Source organism: Oncorhynchus kisutch, linkage group LG15, assembly GCF_002021735.2.
Source record: "Oncorhynchus kisutch isolate 150728-3 linkage group LG15, Okis_V2, whole genome shotgun sequence".
NCBI lineage: Eukaryota > Metazoa > Chordata > Actinopteri > Salmoniformes > Salmonidae > Oncorhynchus > Oncorhynchus kisutch.
This window is the reverse complement of record NC_034188.2, coordinates 63,589,545-63,610,723: the sequence shown is the minus strand read 5'-3', so window position 1 is coordinate 63,610,723 and position 21,179 is coordinate 63,589,545. Positions and strand designations below refer to the sequence as shown.

The 21,179-nt window shown below is 41.4% G+C and overlaps 1 protein-coding gene across 2 annotated transcripts; it reads left to right on the top strand.

The window, feature by feature from the left end:
- The first annotated feature begins 8,458 nt into the window (after nt 1-8,458).
- Nucleotides 8,459-19,012, top strand: LOC109906075 (exonuclease V). 2 transcript variants are annotated; one of them, XM_020503734.2, is made up of 6 exons: nt 8,459-8,692; nt 8,976-9,156; nt 10,412-10,653; nt 10,903-11,010; nt 11,132-11,304; nt 18,261-19,012. In XM_020503734.2, exons 1-6 carry the CDS (start codon nt 8,599-8,601, stop codon nt 18,783-18,785), a joined length of 1,323 nt encoding a protein of 440 aa, XP_020359323.1. In that variant the 5' UTR covers nt 8,459-8,598; the 3' UTR covers nt 18,786-19,012. The 2 variants fall into 2 exon arrangements, with proteins under 2 accessions (XP_020359323.1, XP_020359324.1); XM_020503735.2 differs by lacking the exon at nt 8,976-9,156 and having other exon boundaries at nt 8,606-8,692.
- The last annotated feature ends 2,167 nt before the right edge of the window (nt 19,013-21,179 follow it).

Sequence of the window (21,179 nt, the reverse complement as noted above, 5' to 3'; positions counted from 1 at the left end):
GGCACAGCTAGCACTGAGATGCAGTGCCTTAGAACAATGCAGTTAGGCTGCAGGTACTGTTTAATAAAGCTGCCAATTCAGCACTTGTGAGGCATCTGTTTCTCAAACTAGACACTTTAATGTACTTGTGCTCTTGCTCTGTTGTGTACTGGGGCCTCCCACTCCACTTCTATTCTGGTTAGGGCCAGTTTGCGCTGTTCTGTGAAGGGAGAAGTACACAGCATTGTACGAGATCTTCAGTTTCTCGGCAATTTCTCTCATGTAATAGCCTTCATTTCTCAGAACAAGAAAAGACTGACTAGTTTCAGAAGAAAGCTCTTTGTTTCTGGCCATTTTGAGCCTGTAATCAAACCCACAAATGCTAATACTCCAGATACTCAACTAGTCTAAAGAAGGCCAGTTGTATTGCTTCTTTAATCAGCACAACTGTTTTCAGCTGTGCTAACAATTACAAAAGGGTTTTCTAATGATCAATTAGCCTTTTTTTAATGATAACTTGGATTAACTCACAAAACTTTTAGTTGGAGCACAGGAGTGATGGTTGCTCTGTACGCCTATGTAGATATTCCATAAAAAATCTGCCGTTTCCAGCTTCAATAATCATTTACAACATTAACAATGTCTACACTGTATTTCTGATCAATTTTATGTTATTTTAATGGATTTTTTTTTTTTTTTCTTTCAAAAACAAGGACATTTCTTTTGACCCAACTTTTGAACGGTAGTGTACATTTTACCTCTACTAACCGGTGCCCCTGCACATTGACTCTGTATCGGTACCCCCTGTATATAGCCTCGCTATTGTTATTTTACTGCTGCCCTTTAAATATTTGTTACTTTTATTTTTTACGCATCTATTTTTTACTAAACTTATTTTTCTTAACTGCATTGTTGGTTAAGGACTTGTAAGTAAGCATTTCACTGTAAGATCTTCACCTGTTGTATTTGGCACGTGACAAATAACATTTGATTTGACTAGCCTGATCTTCAGTGGGGTGGATTTGTGGTCCAAGTCTGGTTTTAAGGGTCTCTTTTCCAAGTCTAAAAGGATAAACGTTCAACATTAGCCATCAATCTAGCATGATTTCTGCAGCTTTCAAAACAACTGCAAACTCGGAACTGGGAAATCTCAGACTTCAGTGAGTTGAGGACAACTGGGAACTCAGAAAAAAACAAGCTCTGTGGATGTATTTCAAGGCCTACCTTAAAACTCAGTGCCTCTGCTTGACGTCATGGGAAAATCTAAAGAAATCAGACAGACCTCAGAAAAAAACTGTAGACCTCCACAAGTCTGGTTCATCCTTGGGAACAATTTCCAAACACCTAAAGGTACCACGTTCATCTGTACAAACAATAGTAAGCAAGTATAAACACCATGGGACAACGCAGCCGTCATACCGCTCAGGAAGGAGTGGTGTTCTGTCTCCTAGAGCTGAACTTGCTTTGGTGAGAAAAGTGCAAATCAATCCCAGAACGACAGCAAAGGACCTTGTGAAGATGCTGGAGGATACTGGTACAAAAGTATCTAAAGTATCTAAATCCACAGTAAAATGAGTACTATATCGACAGAACCTGAAAGGGAGCTCAGCAAGGAAGAAGCCACTGCTCCAAAACCCCCATAAACATGCCAGACTAAGGTTTGCAACTGCACATGGGGACAAAGATCGTACTTTTTGGAGAAATGTCCTCTGGTCTGATGAAAAAAAATAGAACTGTTTGGCCATAATGACCATCGCTATGTTTGGAGGAAAAAGGGGGAGGCTTGCAAGCCGAAGAACACCATCCCAACTGTGAAGCACGGGGGTGGCAGCAACATGTTGTGAAGGTAATTTGTTGCAGGAGGGACTGGTGCACTTCACAAAATAGATGGCATCATGAGGGTGGAAAATTATGTGGATATATTGAAGCGACATTTCAAGACATCAGTTAAAGCTTGTTTGCAAATGGGTCTTCCAAATGGACAATGACCCCTGAGCATACTTCCAAAGTTGGGGCAAAATGGCTTAAAACCTCTTGGGACTAGGGGGCAGAATTTTCACTTTTGGATAAATAGCGTGCCCAATTTCAACTTCCTGCTACTCATGCCAAGAATATAAGATATACATACATTCATAGATTTGGATAGAACACTCTGAAGTTTCTAAAACAGTTTGAATCATGTCTGTAAGTATAACATAACTTATGTAGCAAGCAAAACCCAGAGGACTAACTGTTCAGAATTTTTATTTTCCTCTCTCTGTTCCCTGACCTGTCATTGCCAAGGGATATTTCTTAGGAACCTGTTTTCACTTCCTACCGCTTCCACTGGATGTCACCAGTCTTTGGAATTTGTTTGAGGTTATTCCTTTGTGCAATGAAGAAGTAAGCCAACTAGGAACTGGGTACACCTTTGTGAGTTGCGCAAGACGTGAAAAGTGGCGCTGGTTTGTTTTCACAGATTGCCCCGTCTACAATTTGATCGATTATTAACGTTTAAAAATACCTAAAGATGTATTACAAAAGTAGTTTGAAATATTTTGGCAAAGTTTATAGGCAACTTTTGAAATATTTTGTATTTGCGTTTTTTGTAAGCTGTTTTTTTTCTGGATCAAACGTGCTTTATAAATTTTGGATATATATGGACGGAATTAATCGAACAAAAGGACCAATTGTGATGTTTATCGGACATATTGGAGTGCCAACAAAAGAAGCTCGTCAAAGGTAATGCATGTTTTATATTTTATTTCAGCGTTTTGTGTAGCGCCTGCAGGGTTGAAATATGCTAACCCCTTTGTTTACTGCTGGTGCAGATGGTGCAGGCTATCAGATAATAGCTTCTTATGCTTTCGTCGAAAAGCATTTTAAAAATCTGATCATGTTGGCTGGATTCACAACGAGTGTAGCTTTAATTGAGTATCTTACATGTGTGATTTAATGAAAGTTTGAATTTTATAGCATTTTATTTGAATCTGGCGCTCTGCATTTTCCCTGGCTATTGGCCAGTTGAGACATTTGCATCCCGCCTATCCCTAACTTAAGGACAACAAAGTCAAGATACTGGAGTGGCCATCACAAAGCCCTGACCTCAACCCTATAGAAAATGTGTGGGTAGAACTGAAAAGCGTGTACGAGAAAGGAGGCCTACAAACCTGACTCGGTTACACCAGCTCTGTCAGGAGGAATGGGCCAAAATTCACCCAATTTATTGTGGGAAGCTTGTGGAAGGCTACCCAAAACGTTTATCCCAAGTTAAGCAATTTAAAGGCAATGTTACCATACACTCAATTAGTATGTAAACTTCTGACCCACTGGGAATGTGATGAAAGAAATAAAAGCTGAAATGATTCTCTCTACTATTATTCTGACATTTCCCATTCTTAAAATAAAGTGGTGATCCTAACTGACCTAAAACAGGGAATCTTTACTTGGATTAAATGTCAGAAATTGTGAAACTGAGTATTTGTATTTGGTTAAGGTGTATGTAAACTTCCGACTTCAACTGTATGTGTACTGTAGCTAAGAAAGTAATACTAAGTGTATGTTGTGTGGTAAGCTGTTAGTAGCCCATGTGCCTCACCCTAATAATTTGTTCCCTTTAATAATGATAATTTTTCCCCTTTAGAGAATTGTAGCCATCAAAAATTGTAAGCGCTTCCATTGGGGCTTATATGCCCCCTTTATTTATCCTACGGTTCTGACTTTGTGTACAGGGAGAATACTGCAAGAACGGCCCATGTTCTGAATTCTATTGCTGTACATTTCAAAGGTGCTGAACAAATTGTTATATTGACTACGTTCATCCCAGATGTGGCCAGGTCAATAAATTGCAATATCCGTACTGTGAGACGCCTAAGAGAGGGAAACAGGACGGGCAGCTGATCGTCCTCGCAGTGGCAGACCACGTGTAACAACACCTGCACAGGATCGGTACATCCGAATATCACACCTGCGGGACAGGTACATGATGGCAACAACAACTTCCCGAGTTACACCAACAACGCACAATCCCTCCATCAGTCCAGACAGACTGTCCACAATAGGCTGAGAGAGGCTGGACTGAGGGCTTGTAGGCCTTTTGTAAGGCAGGACCTCACCAGACATCACCGGCAACAACGTCGTCTTTGGGCACAAACCCACCGTCGCTGGACCAGACAGGACTGGCAAAAAGTGCTATCCACTGACAAGTCATGGTTTTGTCTCACCGGGGGTGATGGTCGGATTCGCATTTATCGTCGAAGAAATTAGCGTTACACCAAGGCCTGTACTCTGGAGCGGGATCGATTTGGAGGTGGAGGGTCTGGGGCGGTGTGTCACAGCATCATCGGACTGAGCTTGGTGTCATTGCAGGCAATCTCAACGCTGTGCGTTGCAGGGACGACATCCTCCTCCATCATGTGGTACCCTTCCTGCAGGCTCATCCTGACATGACCCTCCAGCATGACAATGCCACCAGCCATACTGCTCGTTCTGTGCGGGATTTCCTGCAAGACAGAAATGTCAGTGTTCTGCCATGGCCAGCGAAGAGCTTGGATCTCAATCCCTTTGAGCACGTCTGGGACCTGTTGGATCGGAGGGTGAGGGCTAGGGCCATTCCCCCCAGAAATGTCCGGGAACTTGCAGGTGCCTTGGTGGAAGAGTGGGGTAACATCTCACAGCAAGAACTGGCAAATCAGGTGCAGACCATGAGGACGTGATGAACTGCAGTACTTAATACAGCTGGTGGCCACACCAGATACTGACTTTTGATTTAGACCCCCCCTTTGTTCAGGGACACATTATTCCATTTCTGTTAGTTACATGTCTGTGGAACTTGTTCAGTTTATGTCTCAGTTGTTGAATCTTGTTATGCTCATGCAAATATTTACACATGTTAAGTTTGCTGAAAATAAACGCAGTTGACAGTAAGATGACATTTCTTTTTTTGCTGAGTTTACATATCAATTGTCAGTAGAAACCACATTTGTTTAAGCAAGTCAGACATATCAGTTATCTGTTTTTAAAATGCATTAAATGAGACTGAATTAACTGTTTTGCTGCCAGACAAGGCTCTTCTGACAGCCATGTGTAGCCGTGGTTAGGTGTTGGGACTTTGCTGTTGGGACTCTTCTGTTGAGACAGCTTTACATTGCCTTGCAAAAGTATACACCCCCTTGGTGTTTTTCATATTTTGTTGCATTACAAACTGAATTTAAATGGATTTGTATTTGTATTTCATGTTATGGACATACACAAAATAGTCCACATTTTGGAAGTGAAATTAAAATAAATAATAATTACTTGTTTTCAAAGAATTCAAAAAAATACAAAACTGAAAAGTGGTGCGTGCATATTCCCCCCCTTTGCAATGAAGCCCCTAAATAAGATCTGATGCAACCAATTACCTTCAGAAGTCACATAATGAATTAAAGTCCACCTGTGTGCAATCTAAGTGTCACATGATCTGTCACATGATCTCAGTATATACACACTTGTTCTGAAAGGCCCCAGTGTCTCCAACGCTAGCAGCGCAACAAAGCAAGCAGCGCAACAAAGCAAGCAGCGCAACAAAGCAAGCAAGCAAGCAAGCAAGCAAGCAAGCAGCGCAACAAAGCAAGCAAGCAGCGCAACAAAGCAAGCAAGCAGCGCAACAAAGCAAGCAAGCAGCGCAACAAAGCAAGCAAGCAGCGCAACAAAGCAAGCAAGCAGCGCAACAAAGCAAGCAAGCAGCGCAACAAAGCAAGCAAGCAGCGCAAGCAAGCAAGCAAGCAGCGGCAGCAGCAGCAGCACCACCAAGCAAGCAAGCGACACCATGAAGACCAATGAGCTCGCCAAACAGGTGAGGGACAAAGTTGTGGAGAAGTACAGATCAGGGTTGGGTTATAGAAAGATATCAGAAACTTTGAACATCTCATGGAGCACCATTAAATCCATTATTACGTTTTTTTTTAAAGAATATGGCACCACAACACACCTGCTCAGAGAGGACTGCCCACCAAAACTAAAAAGATCCCAGTGACTGGCTGTACCAAACTTATAGAGACATACCCCCAAGAGACTTGCAGCTGTAATTGCTGCAAAAGGTGGCTCTACAAAGTATTGCCTTTTGGGGGTGAATAGTTACGCACGCTCAAGTTATGTTTTTTTTGTGTCTTATTTCTTGTTTGTTTCACAATCAAAAAATATTTTGCATCTTCAAAGTGGTAGGCATGTTGTGTAAATCAAATGATACAAAACCCCCAAAATCTATTTTAATTCCAGGTTGTAAGGCAACAAAATAGGAAAAATGCCAAGGGGGGTGAATACTTTCGCAAGGCCCTAACAGTTTGTGCACACCGTTTGTTAATGTTGTAGTCCAATTAATGTATTATTTAGTGTTGGTTAGTGGCTTTGCTGGGTTTGCCCCACTGAGATGTACATGCCACTGGAAATCGTGCACAAAGAACAGATAGATATACAGGTTCTTAGACTTGCTTTCAATGAGTGACAGATCTATAACTGCATTTCTATATTAATTTGGTCAGATCGCCCAAAAAGTTACATATTGCAACTTTAACAAATCTATGACAAACATTAAACAGATCTGTTTTGGGGTTACAATGATAATGTTATGGTAAAACAGTTGTAGGTAGGCCTATAGGCCTACGCTGGGCATTTAAAACTAGATTTTGTGAGCATCAAACCAACCTGGTTCATCGCCAGAGTTTAAATGCGAGCTCTGACAATTTCTCGTAGATCCACGCTTTTTATATTTTGTTTTGTCCTTTCTCTTCTTTCTCTTGCTGTCTGTTTCTTTCAAATAAAAGGTGGTTTAATTGACCCTCGTCAGTCAGTCGACTGCTCTTCCCTCAGCTAAAGGCTGGCAGACTCAACGGTTAACCCGTCAACTTCTAGTGAATCTTTGTTTTCATTTTAACAATTTACTATCTGTGATGTGCTTGCTTAAGATTGATGTAAACATTTTTTTTTTAAACATCCACTGAGGCTATGCTTGATCCATTTCTGCTGCAGCTCTCTGCCCCCCTGATTGCTAAATCATTAACCCATATTTTTAACCTGGCGATTATGTCTGGTACTATCACCAAGGTTTGGAAGGTGGCCCATGTACTCCCCCTTCACAAAGGTGGTGACCCTTGTGACCTTAAAAATTATCATCCTATTTCTAAACTTTCTTGCCTAGCTAAAATATTAAAATCCTTGATTCATTCTCAGCTAAGATCTTAACTTTGAAATGTATTTTAAATGTACAGACCAGATCATAGCACACATCGCAGATCATATCTCTGCTGCATTCCTAGTTATAAATAATGCGGCTTTACTGTATGGCTAAAAGGCAACATTGTGCTGCCCTCTGCATTGACCTGTCAGACTTTCGATACTGTCGATCATTCAGTGCTAATTCAGAGGCCTTCCTCAATTGGCCTAGACAGGATGCATGTAACTGATGGTGTTAAATCAGGTTTCTGGATATTGGCCCTTTTTCATGTCACGTAGGTTGATACATGGCCATGTTTTCATTTATAAAGCTCTTTTACAAAATGCCCCACTGTACCGAACATCTTTACTAAACTTTAAACATAGGAGTTACCACACAGTCTCAGGGATAGTTAACTCTGGAAATCCCTTTGGTCTCTACTGAGTTAGGTAAATCAGCTTTTAGTTTTCTTGCACCTTTTTATTTGTGGAAAAATCTTAAATGTTCTTAAATGTGATGTTTTGGTGCCTTTGGGGCAATTCAGAAGGCTGATTGAGGACCTTGTTACTGATGAAATGATGACTATTGTAATTACTTCGCCACCATGGCCTATTTATTTCCTTAACTTACCGCATTTGCACTCACTGTATATATACTTTTTGTTTTCTTTTGTTCTACTGTATTATTGACTGTATGTTTTGTTTATTCCATGTGTAACTCTGTTGTATGTGTCGAATTGCTACGCTTTATCTTGGCCAGGTCGCAGTTGCAAATGAGAACTTGTTCTCAACTAGCCTACCTGGTTAAATAAAGGTAAAGTGAATGTGTTTGTTTTTTATGACCATGTTCTTTCTCCTTGCATTTTGTATTTATATTGATGTGTGTATTTTCTGTAATTCAGGGCTCATCTGTACATTTAAAAAACAACCCTGGTCTCAGTATGACTCCTTTAAAAAAATAAAGGTTAAACAATTCTATCGCTCGCGTTGGTAGACGTCAACGCTTCCTGACTCCATACCACCGTATCAACGTTTATGCGGTTTCATTCTCTATGGACTCTTTGGGCTAAGTCGATACATCATCAAACTATTGATAGTTAAATATAGAGTACACTTTCCTTTGATACATTGTTTGTCAACTGCTTTATATCGAAGGATACATAGCACTACACTTTATACAAAGTATAAAACTAGACTCCATATTTTGTTACAATAACCAATCGCTGCAACACTAGTTACTCGCATGTGATCCTCCACAGAAACGAACCAATGAGACACGATCTAAACAATACTGACGTCATTGAGAGGTGTGACTTCATTAACAAGTCTGGGCAAAACAACTGCGTAATACAATTGTCTATTGTCAGGTCCAATAATGAACATTATTTGACTACGCGTAATTATGAGTTAAAGAATCAGTCTTAGTCTAATGTACTTTCACTTTTTACAATGAATTCAAAAACAACTCCAAGGGACGATCCATTAGATGACGGGTGTGATATAAGCAATGCACAACTCATCAGGATACTTTCAGAGCGTCTCGGTGAGTATGACTGCTTATTGAAATGTTTGCTAACAGCATTTCTAGACGAGATGCATGCCCAATGGGATTATTGAATACTATGAACTGTTTTCATGAACCGTATTCTCTGCTCTTCTGTATCCTATGCCTGAATGTACATTACAGCAATACAGTGTCATAGTTTATACACTACATTTTAAACAGTTGTCCATAGGTCAATCTATACAGTTAATAAAATATAGTAACTATTACTTCTCTGAAGTTCCCTTACTACAGTATCTTTCTTATATTTCATCTACTCTAGCCCCTTCTGACCAACCTAGTTTAACTCCCCCTGCTGGTACCAGTCTGACTCCTGCTGGTACCAGTACCAGTTTGAGCGCTGGTGCTGATCAACACAGTCCGACACTGGGGGTGTGTGTGGTCAATGATGGCCAGTCCCTTGCCAAGAAGGAGGAGAGAATTGATGGCCAAATTAAGAAACGGTAAACCCATTCATGTATATTATGCAAAGTTGAACCTTTAACAGTTCTCAACACTGCAGTGCCATACAGAGATATTTGACTCTGGTTCACTTTATATGATGTGTGACGACCTAGAAAAAGGTCAAACTAAGGTCAAACGACCTAGAAAAAGCTCAAACTAAGTTTATTCAATTACTGGGTCATACAGCTGCAAAGACGAAGCATAATTACACAAGCACATATATTTATAACCTACTAATAGGTAGGTTATAAAGAGGGTCAACTCCTTACACTTCTAGACAGCCAATACATCTCTGTAGTGCCATACAGAACTTAATTGGTTCCTCTCACTGGTGAAGTCATGGCTCTGCCTGATGCTTGAACCTGCGTGGAAGTGTATGTATGTGTGAGATAGGACTGTTGTGGTGGGCCCCTCTGGTCCCCCTCCCAGAGGTTGCTTCTCACTTCATATGTTGATTGATGAAGTCCTCTCTCTTCTCCCTAGTTCTGCAGCTGGCCTGCCTTAGTCTCTGATAACTATTAACCCTGCCTCCCTCTTTAGAAACATGGGACAGAATATTAACTTTCTGAACTTCCCCTTGTCTCCCACCCTCCATACACCTAATTCCTATCCACCCTTCATTGACCACATATACATTCCTTATACATGTAATCAATAAGTTATATTAATGGTAACAGGAATAACAATATTTCAAGCTAGAATCCAACAGATGCTTTTGTGCAACCTAGAGGGGGGTAACATAGAGGGGATCAGCAACTTCTGTTCTGTGTGTGTGTGAGAGGGATGATTAACAGCGCATGTCTGTGTGCGTGTACATTAGGGCTGGGAATGGCAAGGGACATCACAATGATATTATCACGATACTTAGGTGCCGATACGATATGTATTGCAATTCTCACAATTCTATATGTATTGCGATATATGTATTGTTCACTATACAGTATGTCTGCTACAGAGAGACGAGAGCCATGATAAAAATTAGTTTTCATCGGTCATGAAAATAAAAGTGCTGAAAACATGTTGGCTCACTATTTAAAAAGATGGAGAACAAGCTACTGTATAGGATGAAAATTACCCTCTTTTTGGCACAGGTACAGCTATCTACCGCTAGCTAACGCTACCTAGCTTAAAATATTTGTTTTACAAATCGATACTTGGAGTCAAAGTATCAATATATCATCCAAAATAATATTGCGATATGTAACTATCAATTTATTTTTTATTCCCCCCATTACCAATGTGTCCGTCCATCAGGGGTCACAAGGTCGTGGCCCCGTTCGAGAGGCTGAGCAACAATAGGAGCACTGTTACCCTGTCAGTCCCAGACCAGAGTCCAATGGAGAGGTTCAGTAAGCATCACCTGAATGTTACTCAGCTGTGTGAGCAGTCATGGTGTGAAATTAAAGTGGTCTATGGGTTCCTCAAGCCTCATATGAAGAGGAGAGAGATGAGAAGGCCTGCAGTGATGACAGGGGCCAGTATTCATCTTGCTAGAGGTAAGCAGCATGTGCCCTAGAATGTAATCATATATTTCCATAACCATAATTAACTATTTCATGAGCCAATCCTGAATGGAAGGTCATTGGCCCATAGACTGCTTTCATGTAACAAGTAATTTTGTAACTTCAACTTTCCCCATAACATAAATCCCTGTGTTTTCATGTGCATGCTTGATCTCTTTATGGATGATGTGGAGGTAGTTAGTGATGATAACCTATTTCCTGTCCTTGTATATATGTGTCTAGAACTGGAGGCAAACCCAGATGCTGTGACTGTTGTTGTTCATACCAGAGAGGACAGGGAAGCCTTGAAACTCATCAACCTGATACAGATGGTCCCAGCTCTGGAGGCAGGTATGGTGGTACTGATCAGGTTTGATAGAGTACACTAAATATGATCATACTGTAATGATGACAAAAGATGATAAACTTTTGCAAATAGCCATCTCAGAATCTGTTTGTGTGTGTTTCCCAGGCCAGCTGGTACGGGAGTTTCCAGTGTTAGGTGTGTTGGATGGGGTGTTTTTCCTGGGTGTGGTTGATGAGCTGTATTGTAGTAAGTCTGGGGATCTGGTCCTGAGTGAACTGAAGACCCGCAGTCACAACTCCCTGCCGCATCCTGCCCAGGCCAAGGGACACTCTCTACAGGTAGGCTCCACAAAGTGCCGGTCCAGCCAATAAATTATATAAGAGGCCGCTAGCGGGACTGTCATACCAAATAATGTCCCCCGGCCAAAAAGTGTCCCCCTCTGCGTCATAATGGGATTTGATCAACTATTAGTGTCCATTGCTATATCAACGGTGTGATGTCCTAATGATTCGAAATTTGGAGATCATTACAGCCTAAATGACGTTCTTTTTATCATCGCTATGCAAACACCCGGCTAGAATTTCTCTGAATGTTGTGCCTCTTGTCGAGATCAGTGGTGCCTTCATAGTACTTCGATCGGTTGGAAAGATAAAATAATCTCATTGAGGGATGCCATTGAAGTGCAAGCTACATACTCAAACTGGACAGAAAGCTACAATAACAGGTACTATAATAGCTAGCTAAATATAACTGGTTAGCTAGCCTGCTATTGTAGCTGGCTAGCTGACTTTTTATTTAACCTATATATATATATATATATATATATACTGCTCAAAAAAATAAAGGGAACACTAAAATAACACATCCTAGATCTGAATGACATTCTTATTAAATACTTTTTTCTTTACATAGTTGAATGTGTTTACAACAAAATCACACAAATTATGAATGGAAATCAAATTTATCAACCCATTGAGGTCTGGATTTGGAGTCACACTCAAAATTAAAGTGGAAAACCACTCTACAGGCTGATCCAACTTGGCTGTAATGTCCTTAAAACAAGTCAAAATGAGGCTCAGTAGTGTGTGTGTGGCCTCCACGTGCCTGTATGACCTCCCTACAACACCTGGGCATGCTCCTGATGAGGTGGCGGATGGTCTCCTGAGGGATCTCCTCCCAGACCTGGACTAAAGCATCCGCCAACTCCTGGACAGTCTGGTGTGGCGTTGGTGGATGGAGCGAGACATGATGTCCCAGATGTGCTCAATTGGATTCAGGTCTGGAGAACGGGTTGGCCAGTCCATAGCATCAATGCCTTCCTCTTGCAGGAACTGCTGACACACTCCAGCCACATGAGGTCTAGCATTGTCTTGCATTAGGAGGAACCCAGGGCCAACCGCACTAGCATATGGTCTCACAAGGGGTCTGAGGATCTCATCTCGGTACCTAATGGCAGTCAGGCTACCTCTGGTGAGCACATGGAGGGCTGTGCGGCCCACCCCAAAGAAATGCCACCCCACAACATGACTGACCCACCGCCAAACCGGTCATGCTGGAGGATGTTGCAGGCAGTAGAACGTTCTCCACGGCATCTCCAGACTGTCACGTCTGTCACGTGCTCAGTGTGAACCTGCTTTCATCTGTGAAGAGCACAGGGCGCCAGTGGCGAATTTGCCAATCTTGGTGTTCTCTGGCAAATGCCAAACATCCTGCACGGTGTTGGGCTGTAAGCACAACCCCCACCTCTGGACGTAGGGCCCTCATACCACCCTCATGGAGTCTGTTTCTGACCGTTTGAGCAGACACATACACATTTGTGGCCTGCTGGAGGTCATTTTGCAGGGCTCTGGTAGTGCTCCTCCTTGCACAAAGGCGGAGGTAGCGGTCCTGCTGCTGGGTTGTTGCCCTCCTACGGCCTCCTCCACGTCTCCTGATGTACTGGCCTGTCTCCTGGTAGCGCCTCCATGCTCTGGACACTACGCTGACAGACACAGCAAACCTTTTTGCCACAGCTCTCATTGATGTACCATCCTGGATGAGCTGCACTACCTGAGCCACTTGTGTGGGTTGTAGACTCATGCTACCACTAGAGTGAAAGCACCGCCAGCATTCAAAAGTGACCAAAACATCAGCCATGAAGCATAGGAACTGAGAAGTGGTCTGTGGTCACCACCTGCAGAACCACTCCTTTATTGGGGGTGTCTTGCTAATTGCCTATAATGTCCACCTGTTGTCTATTCCATTTGCACAACAGCATGTGAAATTTATTGTCAATCAGTGTTGCTTCCTAAGTGAACAGTTTGATTTCACAGAAGTGTGATTGACTTGGAGTTACATTGTTGTTTAAGTGTTCCCTTAATTTTTTGAGCAGTGTGTGTGTAATATATATATATATATATATCTATATCAAAAGACAACACGACAAGAGAGACAACACAACTGCATAAAGAGAGACCAAAGACCACAACCTAGCAAGAAAAACATGACAACACAGCATGGTAGCAACACAACATTGTAGTAGCACAAAACATGGTTCAAGCATTATTGGGCACAGACAACAGCACAAAGGGCAAGAAGGTAGAAGCAAAGCAGCCACAACTGTCAGTAAGAGTGTCCATGATTGAGTCTTTGAATGAAGAGATGGAGATACAACTGTCCAGTTTGAGTGTTTGTTGCAGCTCGTTCCAGTCACTTGCTGCAGTGAACTGAAAAGAGGAGCGACACAGGGATGTGTGTGCTTTGTGGACCTTTAACAGAATGTGACTGGCAGAACGGGTGTTATGTGGAGGATGAGAGCTGCTGTAGATATCTCAGACAGGGGTGAGTGATGCCTAAGAGGGTTTTATAAATAAGTATCAACAAGTGGGTATTGTGACTATACACAGATGACCAATTTACAGAGTAGTATAGAGTGCAGTGATGTGTCCTATAAGGAGCATTGGTGGCAAATCTGATGGCCAAATGGTAAAGAACATCTAGTTGCTCGAGAGTACCCTTACCTGCCGATCCATAAATGAAGTCTCTACCATCCATCCCATGCTAGATTACAATCTGAAACAGGGTTAGTTTGGCAGCTGGGGTGAAAGGGGAGCGATTACGATAGAGGAAACCAAGTCTAGATTTAACTTTAGGCTGCAGCTTTGATATTTGCTGAGAGAAGGACAGTGTACCGTCTAGCCATACTCCAAAGTACTTGTATGAGGTGACTACCTCAAGCTCTAAACCCTCAGAGGTAGTAATCACACCTGTGGGGAGAGGGGCATTCCTCTTACCAAACCACATGACTTGTTTGTTTTTTTAGGTGTTCAGCACAAGGTTATGGGTAGAGAAAGCTTGTTGGACACTAAGAAAGGTTTGTTGTAGAGCATTTAAAACACAATCCGATGGAGGGGCCAGCTGAGTATAAGACTGTATCATCTGCATATAGATGGATGAGAGAGCTTCCTACTACCTGAGCTATGTTGTTGATGTAAATTGAGAAGATTGTGGGGCCTAGGATCGAGCCTTGGGGTATTTCTCTTGGTGATAGGCAGTGGCTGAGACAGCCGATTTTCTGAATTCATGCACTCTTTGAGAGATGTAGTTAGCAATCCAGGCCAAAGACCACTCAGACACCAATACTCCTTAGTCAATACCCACAAGAATGGAATGGTCTACTGTATCAAAAGCTTTGGCCAAGTCAATAAAAATAGCAGTACAACATTGCTTAGAATCAAGGGCAATGGTGACATCATTGAGGACCTATAAGGTTGCAGTGATGCTTCCATAACCTGAGCGGAGACCACATTGCATACCCGAGAGAATACTATAGACATCAAGAAAGCCGGTCAGTTGATTATTGGCAAAATAGAAATAGGCCTGTAAACAGTTCGGACCAGCTTGATCTCACCCTTTTAAATAAAGAACAAATTGGCTGCCTTCCAAGCAATTGGAACCTCACCAGAAAGGTGAGACAGGCTTGGTGATAATAGGGGCAGCAACCTTAAAGAAGGGTCTAAACATCTGACCCAGATGTTTTTTTGGGGTCAAGTTTAAGGAGCTCCTTTAGCTCCTCGGACTCAGTGACTGCTTGTAAGGAGAAACTTTGTAGGGGGGCAGGGGGAAAAGAGGGAGATTAGGAAATGTTGTACGAGCAAGGAAGCATGGCTGAGTCAAATATGAATCCTGACTTAATGAAGTGGTCATTAAAGAGCTCAGCCATGTGCTTCTTGTCAGTGACAACCTCAACATTAAGGGACATGGGCAGCTGTGAGGAGGGTTTATTCTACAGGTCCATTTTCCAGAACATCTTGGTTAGACCCAGAGAGGGAGAACTGCTCCTTAAAGTAACTAACTTTGGCCCTCCGGATAGCCTGAGTGCACATACTTCTCATTTGCTTGAATAAGAGCCAGTCAGCCTGAGTAGGCGTGTGCCGAGCCTTTCGCCAAATGCAATTCTTGAGGTGGAGTAACTCTGCAAGATCACGGTCGAACCAGGGGCTGAACTTGTTTTTAATTCTAGATTTCTTTATGGGGGCATGTTTGTTAACTATACCACTGAAAATGTGAAAAGAGAAGGTCCAAGCATCTTCGACAGAGGGTATCAAGCTGATTTTTATACCATTTTAAAGAGGCCAGTTCATGAAGGAAGGCTTACTCATTATAGTTTTTTAGCAAGCCTTTATGGCAAATCAGGACAGGTCGTTTCACTGAGTAGCCATTACGAACACAGGCTGTAAAACAGTGATCACTAAGGTCATTACAGAAAACACCAGACTGATACCTATCAGGATTATTTGTGAGGATAACATTGAAGAGTAGCCTTTTCTGGGGTTTTGGAGTCAAAAAGATTTAGGACTACCATTGCTTTAGGACTTGGTCAGGTTTTTTAAGCATGTCCCAGTTTAGCAGCCCTAAACTGGGACATGCTTAAAACCACCTGACCAAGTCCTAAGGTACAGGCCGGTGCTGATGGAGGACGTTAGCGCCTAGCAACAGTCAACAATAAGCTATTTGAAAGTTTCATGCTTAAAACCAGCAAATCAAATTGTTTGGGGACAGACTTTGTGGATACAACCGAACACTGAAGGTGATCCTTGGTAAAGGTTGCCCCTCCCCCACTTTAGGAAGATCTGTCTTGCTTGAAAAAGGTTAACCTTTCTGGTTATAACATCAGTATTCAAAACACTCTTTCTTGACCACATGTCAGTAATGACCAACACATCTGGATTGGAGCTGTGAACCCACACTTTCAATTGATCCATTTTAGGTAATAAGCTTCTGGAGTTAACGTGCAGAAAACTCAGTGAATGGTCTTTGAACAGCAGGAGGGGGCTTCAAAGGGTGCTTCAAAGACTCCTGCCACTTGTTGGTCCCAAAGACAACACCTTTTACTTCACACCTCAGTGCTAATTGAAGTTGTATCTGGCATTCAGTCCCCATAAACTCTGTTCCAGGTTGGATGGTGTCCTCAGGTCTCTGCTGTTTGTTTGCTAGAACAAACAGGGGGGAGAAGAGGAGACTCTTTTTGGCAGGGGGACACTATTTGGCATGACAGGCCCCCAACCATCTACATTGTAAACAAACATCAAGTTGTTTCAACTAAATATTATTAAGTAACTGGTTCCACAACCTTTTTTTTAGTTTACTCAACTTTTTGATCAAAGTGTTACCAGAACTTAACATTTTGTAGTAGGCCCAAACTTAGCTCCAACATGAGAGAACTTAGGCAGAAATTTGGTCAACTTAAAATGTGTTTTTCTCAAAACGTCTCGTGTTCATTTAGTTTGAAATTGTTATTAGGGCAGCTTACCTAAAATAAAGAATGTTACACACACAGTGATTTTAACATACAATGTTTTCAACTTACATATTGTACATGATTACATTGCATGTTAATTTATACAGTAATTCATATTCAACATGACCTCACCTGGTATTTGAACTCACAAACATTTGGTTCACAGCATTCCAATCTTCTGGAGCTAAGTTTGGGCCAACACATTTTCTTTTAGTTCAGGTAACACTGGGACCGAAAAGTTGAGTAAACAAAAAAAAAAAGGCTCTGGAACCAGTGTAGCACTTACACTACCGTTCAAAAGTTTGGGGTCACTTATAAATGTCCTTGTTTTTCAAAGAAAAGCTTCTTTTTTTTTTAAATAACATGACGTTTATCAGAAATACAGTGTAGACTTTGTTAATGTTCCAAATGACTATTTTTGCTGGAAACAGCAGATATTTTATGGAATATCTACATAGGCGTACAGAGGCTCATTATCAGCAACCATCACTCTTGTATTCCAATGGCAAGTTGTGTTAGCTAATCCAAGTTTCATTTTCAAAGGCTAATGGATCATTAGAAAACCCTTTTGCAATTATGTTAGCACAGCTTAAAACTGTTGTGCTAATTAAAGATCAATAAAACTGGCCTTCTTTAGAAGAGTTGAGTATCTGGAGCATCAGCATTTGTGGGTTCGATGGGTTCGGCTCAAAATGACCAGAAACAAAGAGCTTTCTTCTGAAACTTGTCGGTCTTTTCCTGTTCTGAGAAATGCAGGCTATTCCATGTGAAAAATTGGCAAGAAACTGAAGATCTCGTACAACGCTGTGTACTACTCCCTTCACAGAACAGCGCAAACTGGCTCTAATCAGAATAGAAAGAGGAGTGTGAGGCCCCGGTGCACAACTGAGCAAGAGGACAAGTACATTAAAGTGTCTAGTTTGAGAAACAGACTCCTCAAATCTTCAAGTGGCAGCTTCATTAAACAGTACCCTCAAAACACCCGTCTCAACATCAACAGTGAAGAGGTGACTCCGGGATGCTGGCCTTCTAGCAAAAACAAGGACATTTCCAAGTGACCCCAAATTTTTGAACGGTAGTGTATATCTCAATGCCTTAGAAATTACAATCTTGCATTCGGGGCTTTCTGGCAGTCTTTGTGGTATTAATATGCAGGGAGCATAAATTGTACAATTGTTAACTAACAAATACTTTTTTCAAGTTAGAACCCATGTATAGAACCCAACTACATGCAATAATATATATTAGGGACCATTATCTGCTACCTGGACTTTATCCATAGTTAGTTGAAACAAACTTTTCTTTAGTGTAGCTTAGTGCCCCCAAAAGGCCCTATGCTACACTACCACACCACACACTGTGTCGCTCTGATGTTTCGCTGACCTCTTTGGTGTCGCTCTCTCTTTGACCTTTCTCTCTCTTTCTGGTCTCTCTCATTTATCTGTCCCTCTGGTCTCTGACTCTTCTCTGATCGCTCTCTCTCTGATCACTTTCTCTCTCTGATCTCTCTGTCAGGTGGGTGTGTATAAGCTGCTGTTTGACTCCATGGTTCAGGGTTCTATGAAGAGGGATCAGCTCCTCCACTTCCTCAAGCTCCGGCCCCACCAGGCCTTTGGGTCAGAGCTCCAGAGGTATGCCCAGAAATTGGACCTCCTGGCAGTCACCTTCGGAGATCTTGTGGACCACTTGTTGGTTGTGCTACATTTCTCTAACCTCCAGCCCATTGACAAGCTATGCCTGGAATACAGACATCAGAGCTCCGGAGTCCTCATAGGAAACAGGGAGGTAGAGTTTGAGGAGACCCAGCTAAGGGCTGAGCTCAGGGACTACCTGGCCTTCTGGAGGGGGGAGAGGGAGCCCCATGGAGTGGATATTGAGGATATAGAAGAGGCTTGGAAGTGTAGGATGTGCCCCTATGAGGAGAGCTGTGAATGGAGGAGGAATAGGTTGCAAGAGGTGATGGTTGATGGCAGTAAGAAAGCCAAATTGGATGTTTCTAAATCCGAGACTCCCAATTCAAGTCGGAGAGTCCCAAATTGATTTTTGTCAGGTCTGAGAATCCAAAATGGGAGACTCCAAGGTTGGACAGTCCAACAGTGGATAGCCTGACATCTGACATTTTATGGGTTTACAATAGGGTTGAATAGCGTGGAGGGGCCTCCCATTCTAGGTTCGAGTCCAGGCTCTGTCGCAGCCGGCCGTGACCAGGAGACCCATGGGGCGGCGCACAATTGGCCCAGCGTTGTCCGGGTTAGGGGAGGGTTTGGTCGGCAGGGATATCCTTGTCCCATCGCGCACTAGAGACTCCTGTGGCGGGGCGCGTCCAACCCCCCCCCCCCCCCCCCCCCCCCCCGGCTAAATAACTGAGAAACCGGTAAATTAGAATACATTATTTCAGTATGACGTAAAATGGAACTGTTAAATTATACAGTTGAAGTCGGAAGTTTACGTACACTTAGGTAGGAGTTGTTAAAACTCATTTTTTTCAACCACTCCACAAATTTCTTGTTAACAAACTATAGTTTTGGCAAGTCTGTTAGGACATCTACTGTGTGCATGACACAAGTAATTTTCCAACAATTTTTTACAGATAGATTATTTAACTTATAATTCACAATTCCAGTGGGTCAGAAGTAGGGGTCGACCGATTAATCGGAATGGCCGATTTCAAGTTTTCATAACAATCGGAAATCGGTTTTTTTGGACACCGATTTGGCCGATAAAAAAAAGAAAATATATATATGTATATATGTTTATATATATATATGTGTGTATATGTTTATATATATATATGTTTATATATATATATGTGTGTATATGTTTATATATATATATTTATATGTGTGTATATGTTTATATATATATATATATATGTGTGTATATGTTTATATATATATATATATATATGTGTGTATATGTTTATGTATATGTTTATATATATATACAAATGTTTATATATATATACAAATGTTTATATATGTATATGTTTATATGTATATGTTTATATATATATATATATATATATATAAACATTTGTGTGTATATATATTTTCTTTTACACTTTTTATTTAAATAGGCAAGTAAGTTAAGAACACATTCTTATTTTCAATGACGGCCTTGGAACGGTGGGTTAACTGCCTTGTTTAGGAGGAGAACGACAGATTTTTACCTTGTCAGCTCGGTGATTCAATCTTGCAACCTTATGGTTAACTAGTCCAACGCGTTAACCACCTGCCTCTCATTGCACTCCACGAGGAGCCTACCTGTTATGCGAATGCAGTAAGAAGCCAAGGTAAGTTGCTAGCTAGCATTAAACTTATCTTATAAAAAACAATCAATCAATCATAATCACTAGTTAACTACACATGGTTGATAATATTACTAGTTTATCTAGCGTGTCCTGCGTTGCATATAATCGATGCGGTGCGCATTCGTGAAAAAGGACTGTCGTTGCTCCAACGTGTACCTAACCATAAACATCAATACCTTTCTTAAAATCAATACACATAAGTATATATTTTTAAACCTGCATATTTAGTTAGCTAAAAGAAATCCAGGTTAGCAGGCAATATTAACCAGGTGATATTGTGTCACTTCTCTTGCGTTCATTGCACGCATAGTCAGGTTATATGCGCTAATAATAAACGTTTTGTTTTCGAATGATAGTTTACGGATTCGTCCATATTAATGACCAAAGCCTCGTATTCCTGTGTGTTATGTTATTATTTGATAGTGCAGTCTGACTGAGCGGTGGTAGGCAGCAGCAGGCTCGTAAGCATTCACTCAAACAGCACTTTCGTGCATTTTGCCAGCAGCACTTCGCTGTGCTTCAAGCATTGAGCTGTTTATGACTTCAAGTCTATCAACTCCCAAGATTAGGCTGGTGTAACCGATGTGAAATGGCTAGCTAGTTAGCGGGGTGCGCACTAATATAGCGTTTCAAACGTCACTCGCTCTGAGACTTGGACTAGTTGTTCCCCTTGCTCTGCATGGGTAACACTGCATCGAGCTCAGTTAGGGGCGAGGAGAGGGACGGAAGCTATACTGTTACACTGGCAATACTAAAGTGCCTATAAGAACATCCAATAGTCAAAGGTATATGGAATACAAATGCTATAGAGTAATAGTCCTATAAATACTATATTAACTACAACTTAAAACTTCTTACCTGGGAATATTGAAGACTCATGTTAAAAGGAACCACCAGCTTTCATATGTTCTCATGTTCTGAGCAAGGAGCTTAAACGTTAGCTTTTTTTACATGGCACATATTGCACTTTTACTTTCTTCTCCAACACTTTGTTTTTGCTTTATTTAAACCAAATTGAACATGTTTCATAATTTATTTGAGGCTAAATTGATTTTTATTGATGTGTTAAAATAAGTGTTCATTCAGTATTGTTGTAATTGTCATTATTACAAATTCATTTAAAA

Excerpts from the sequence above, each read along its gene's own strand:
- LOC109906075 (XM_020503734.2), top strand. The coding sequence starts at position 8,599 with ATGAATTCAAAAACAACTCCAAGGGACGATCCATTAGATGACGGGTGT. Across the intron at positions 9,157-10,411 it reads GATGGCCAAATTAAGAAACG|GGGTCACAAGGTCGTGGCCC; the intron begins GTAAACCCATTC and ends TCCGTCCATCAG. Across the intron at positions 11,305-18,260 it reads CCAAGGGACACTCTCTACAG|GTGGGTGTGTATAAGCTGCT; the intron begins GTAGGCTCCACA and ends TCTCTCTGTCAG.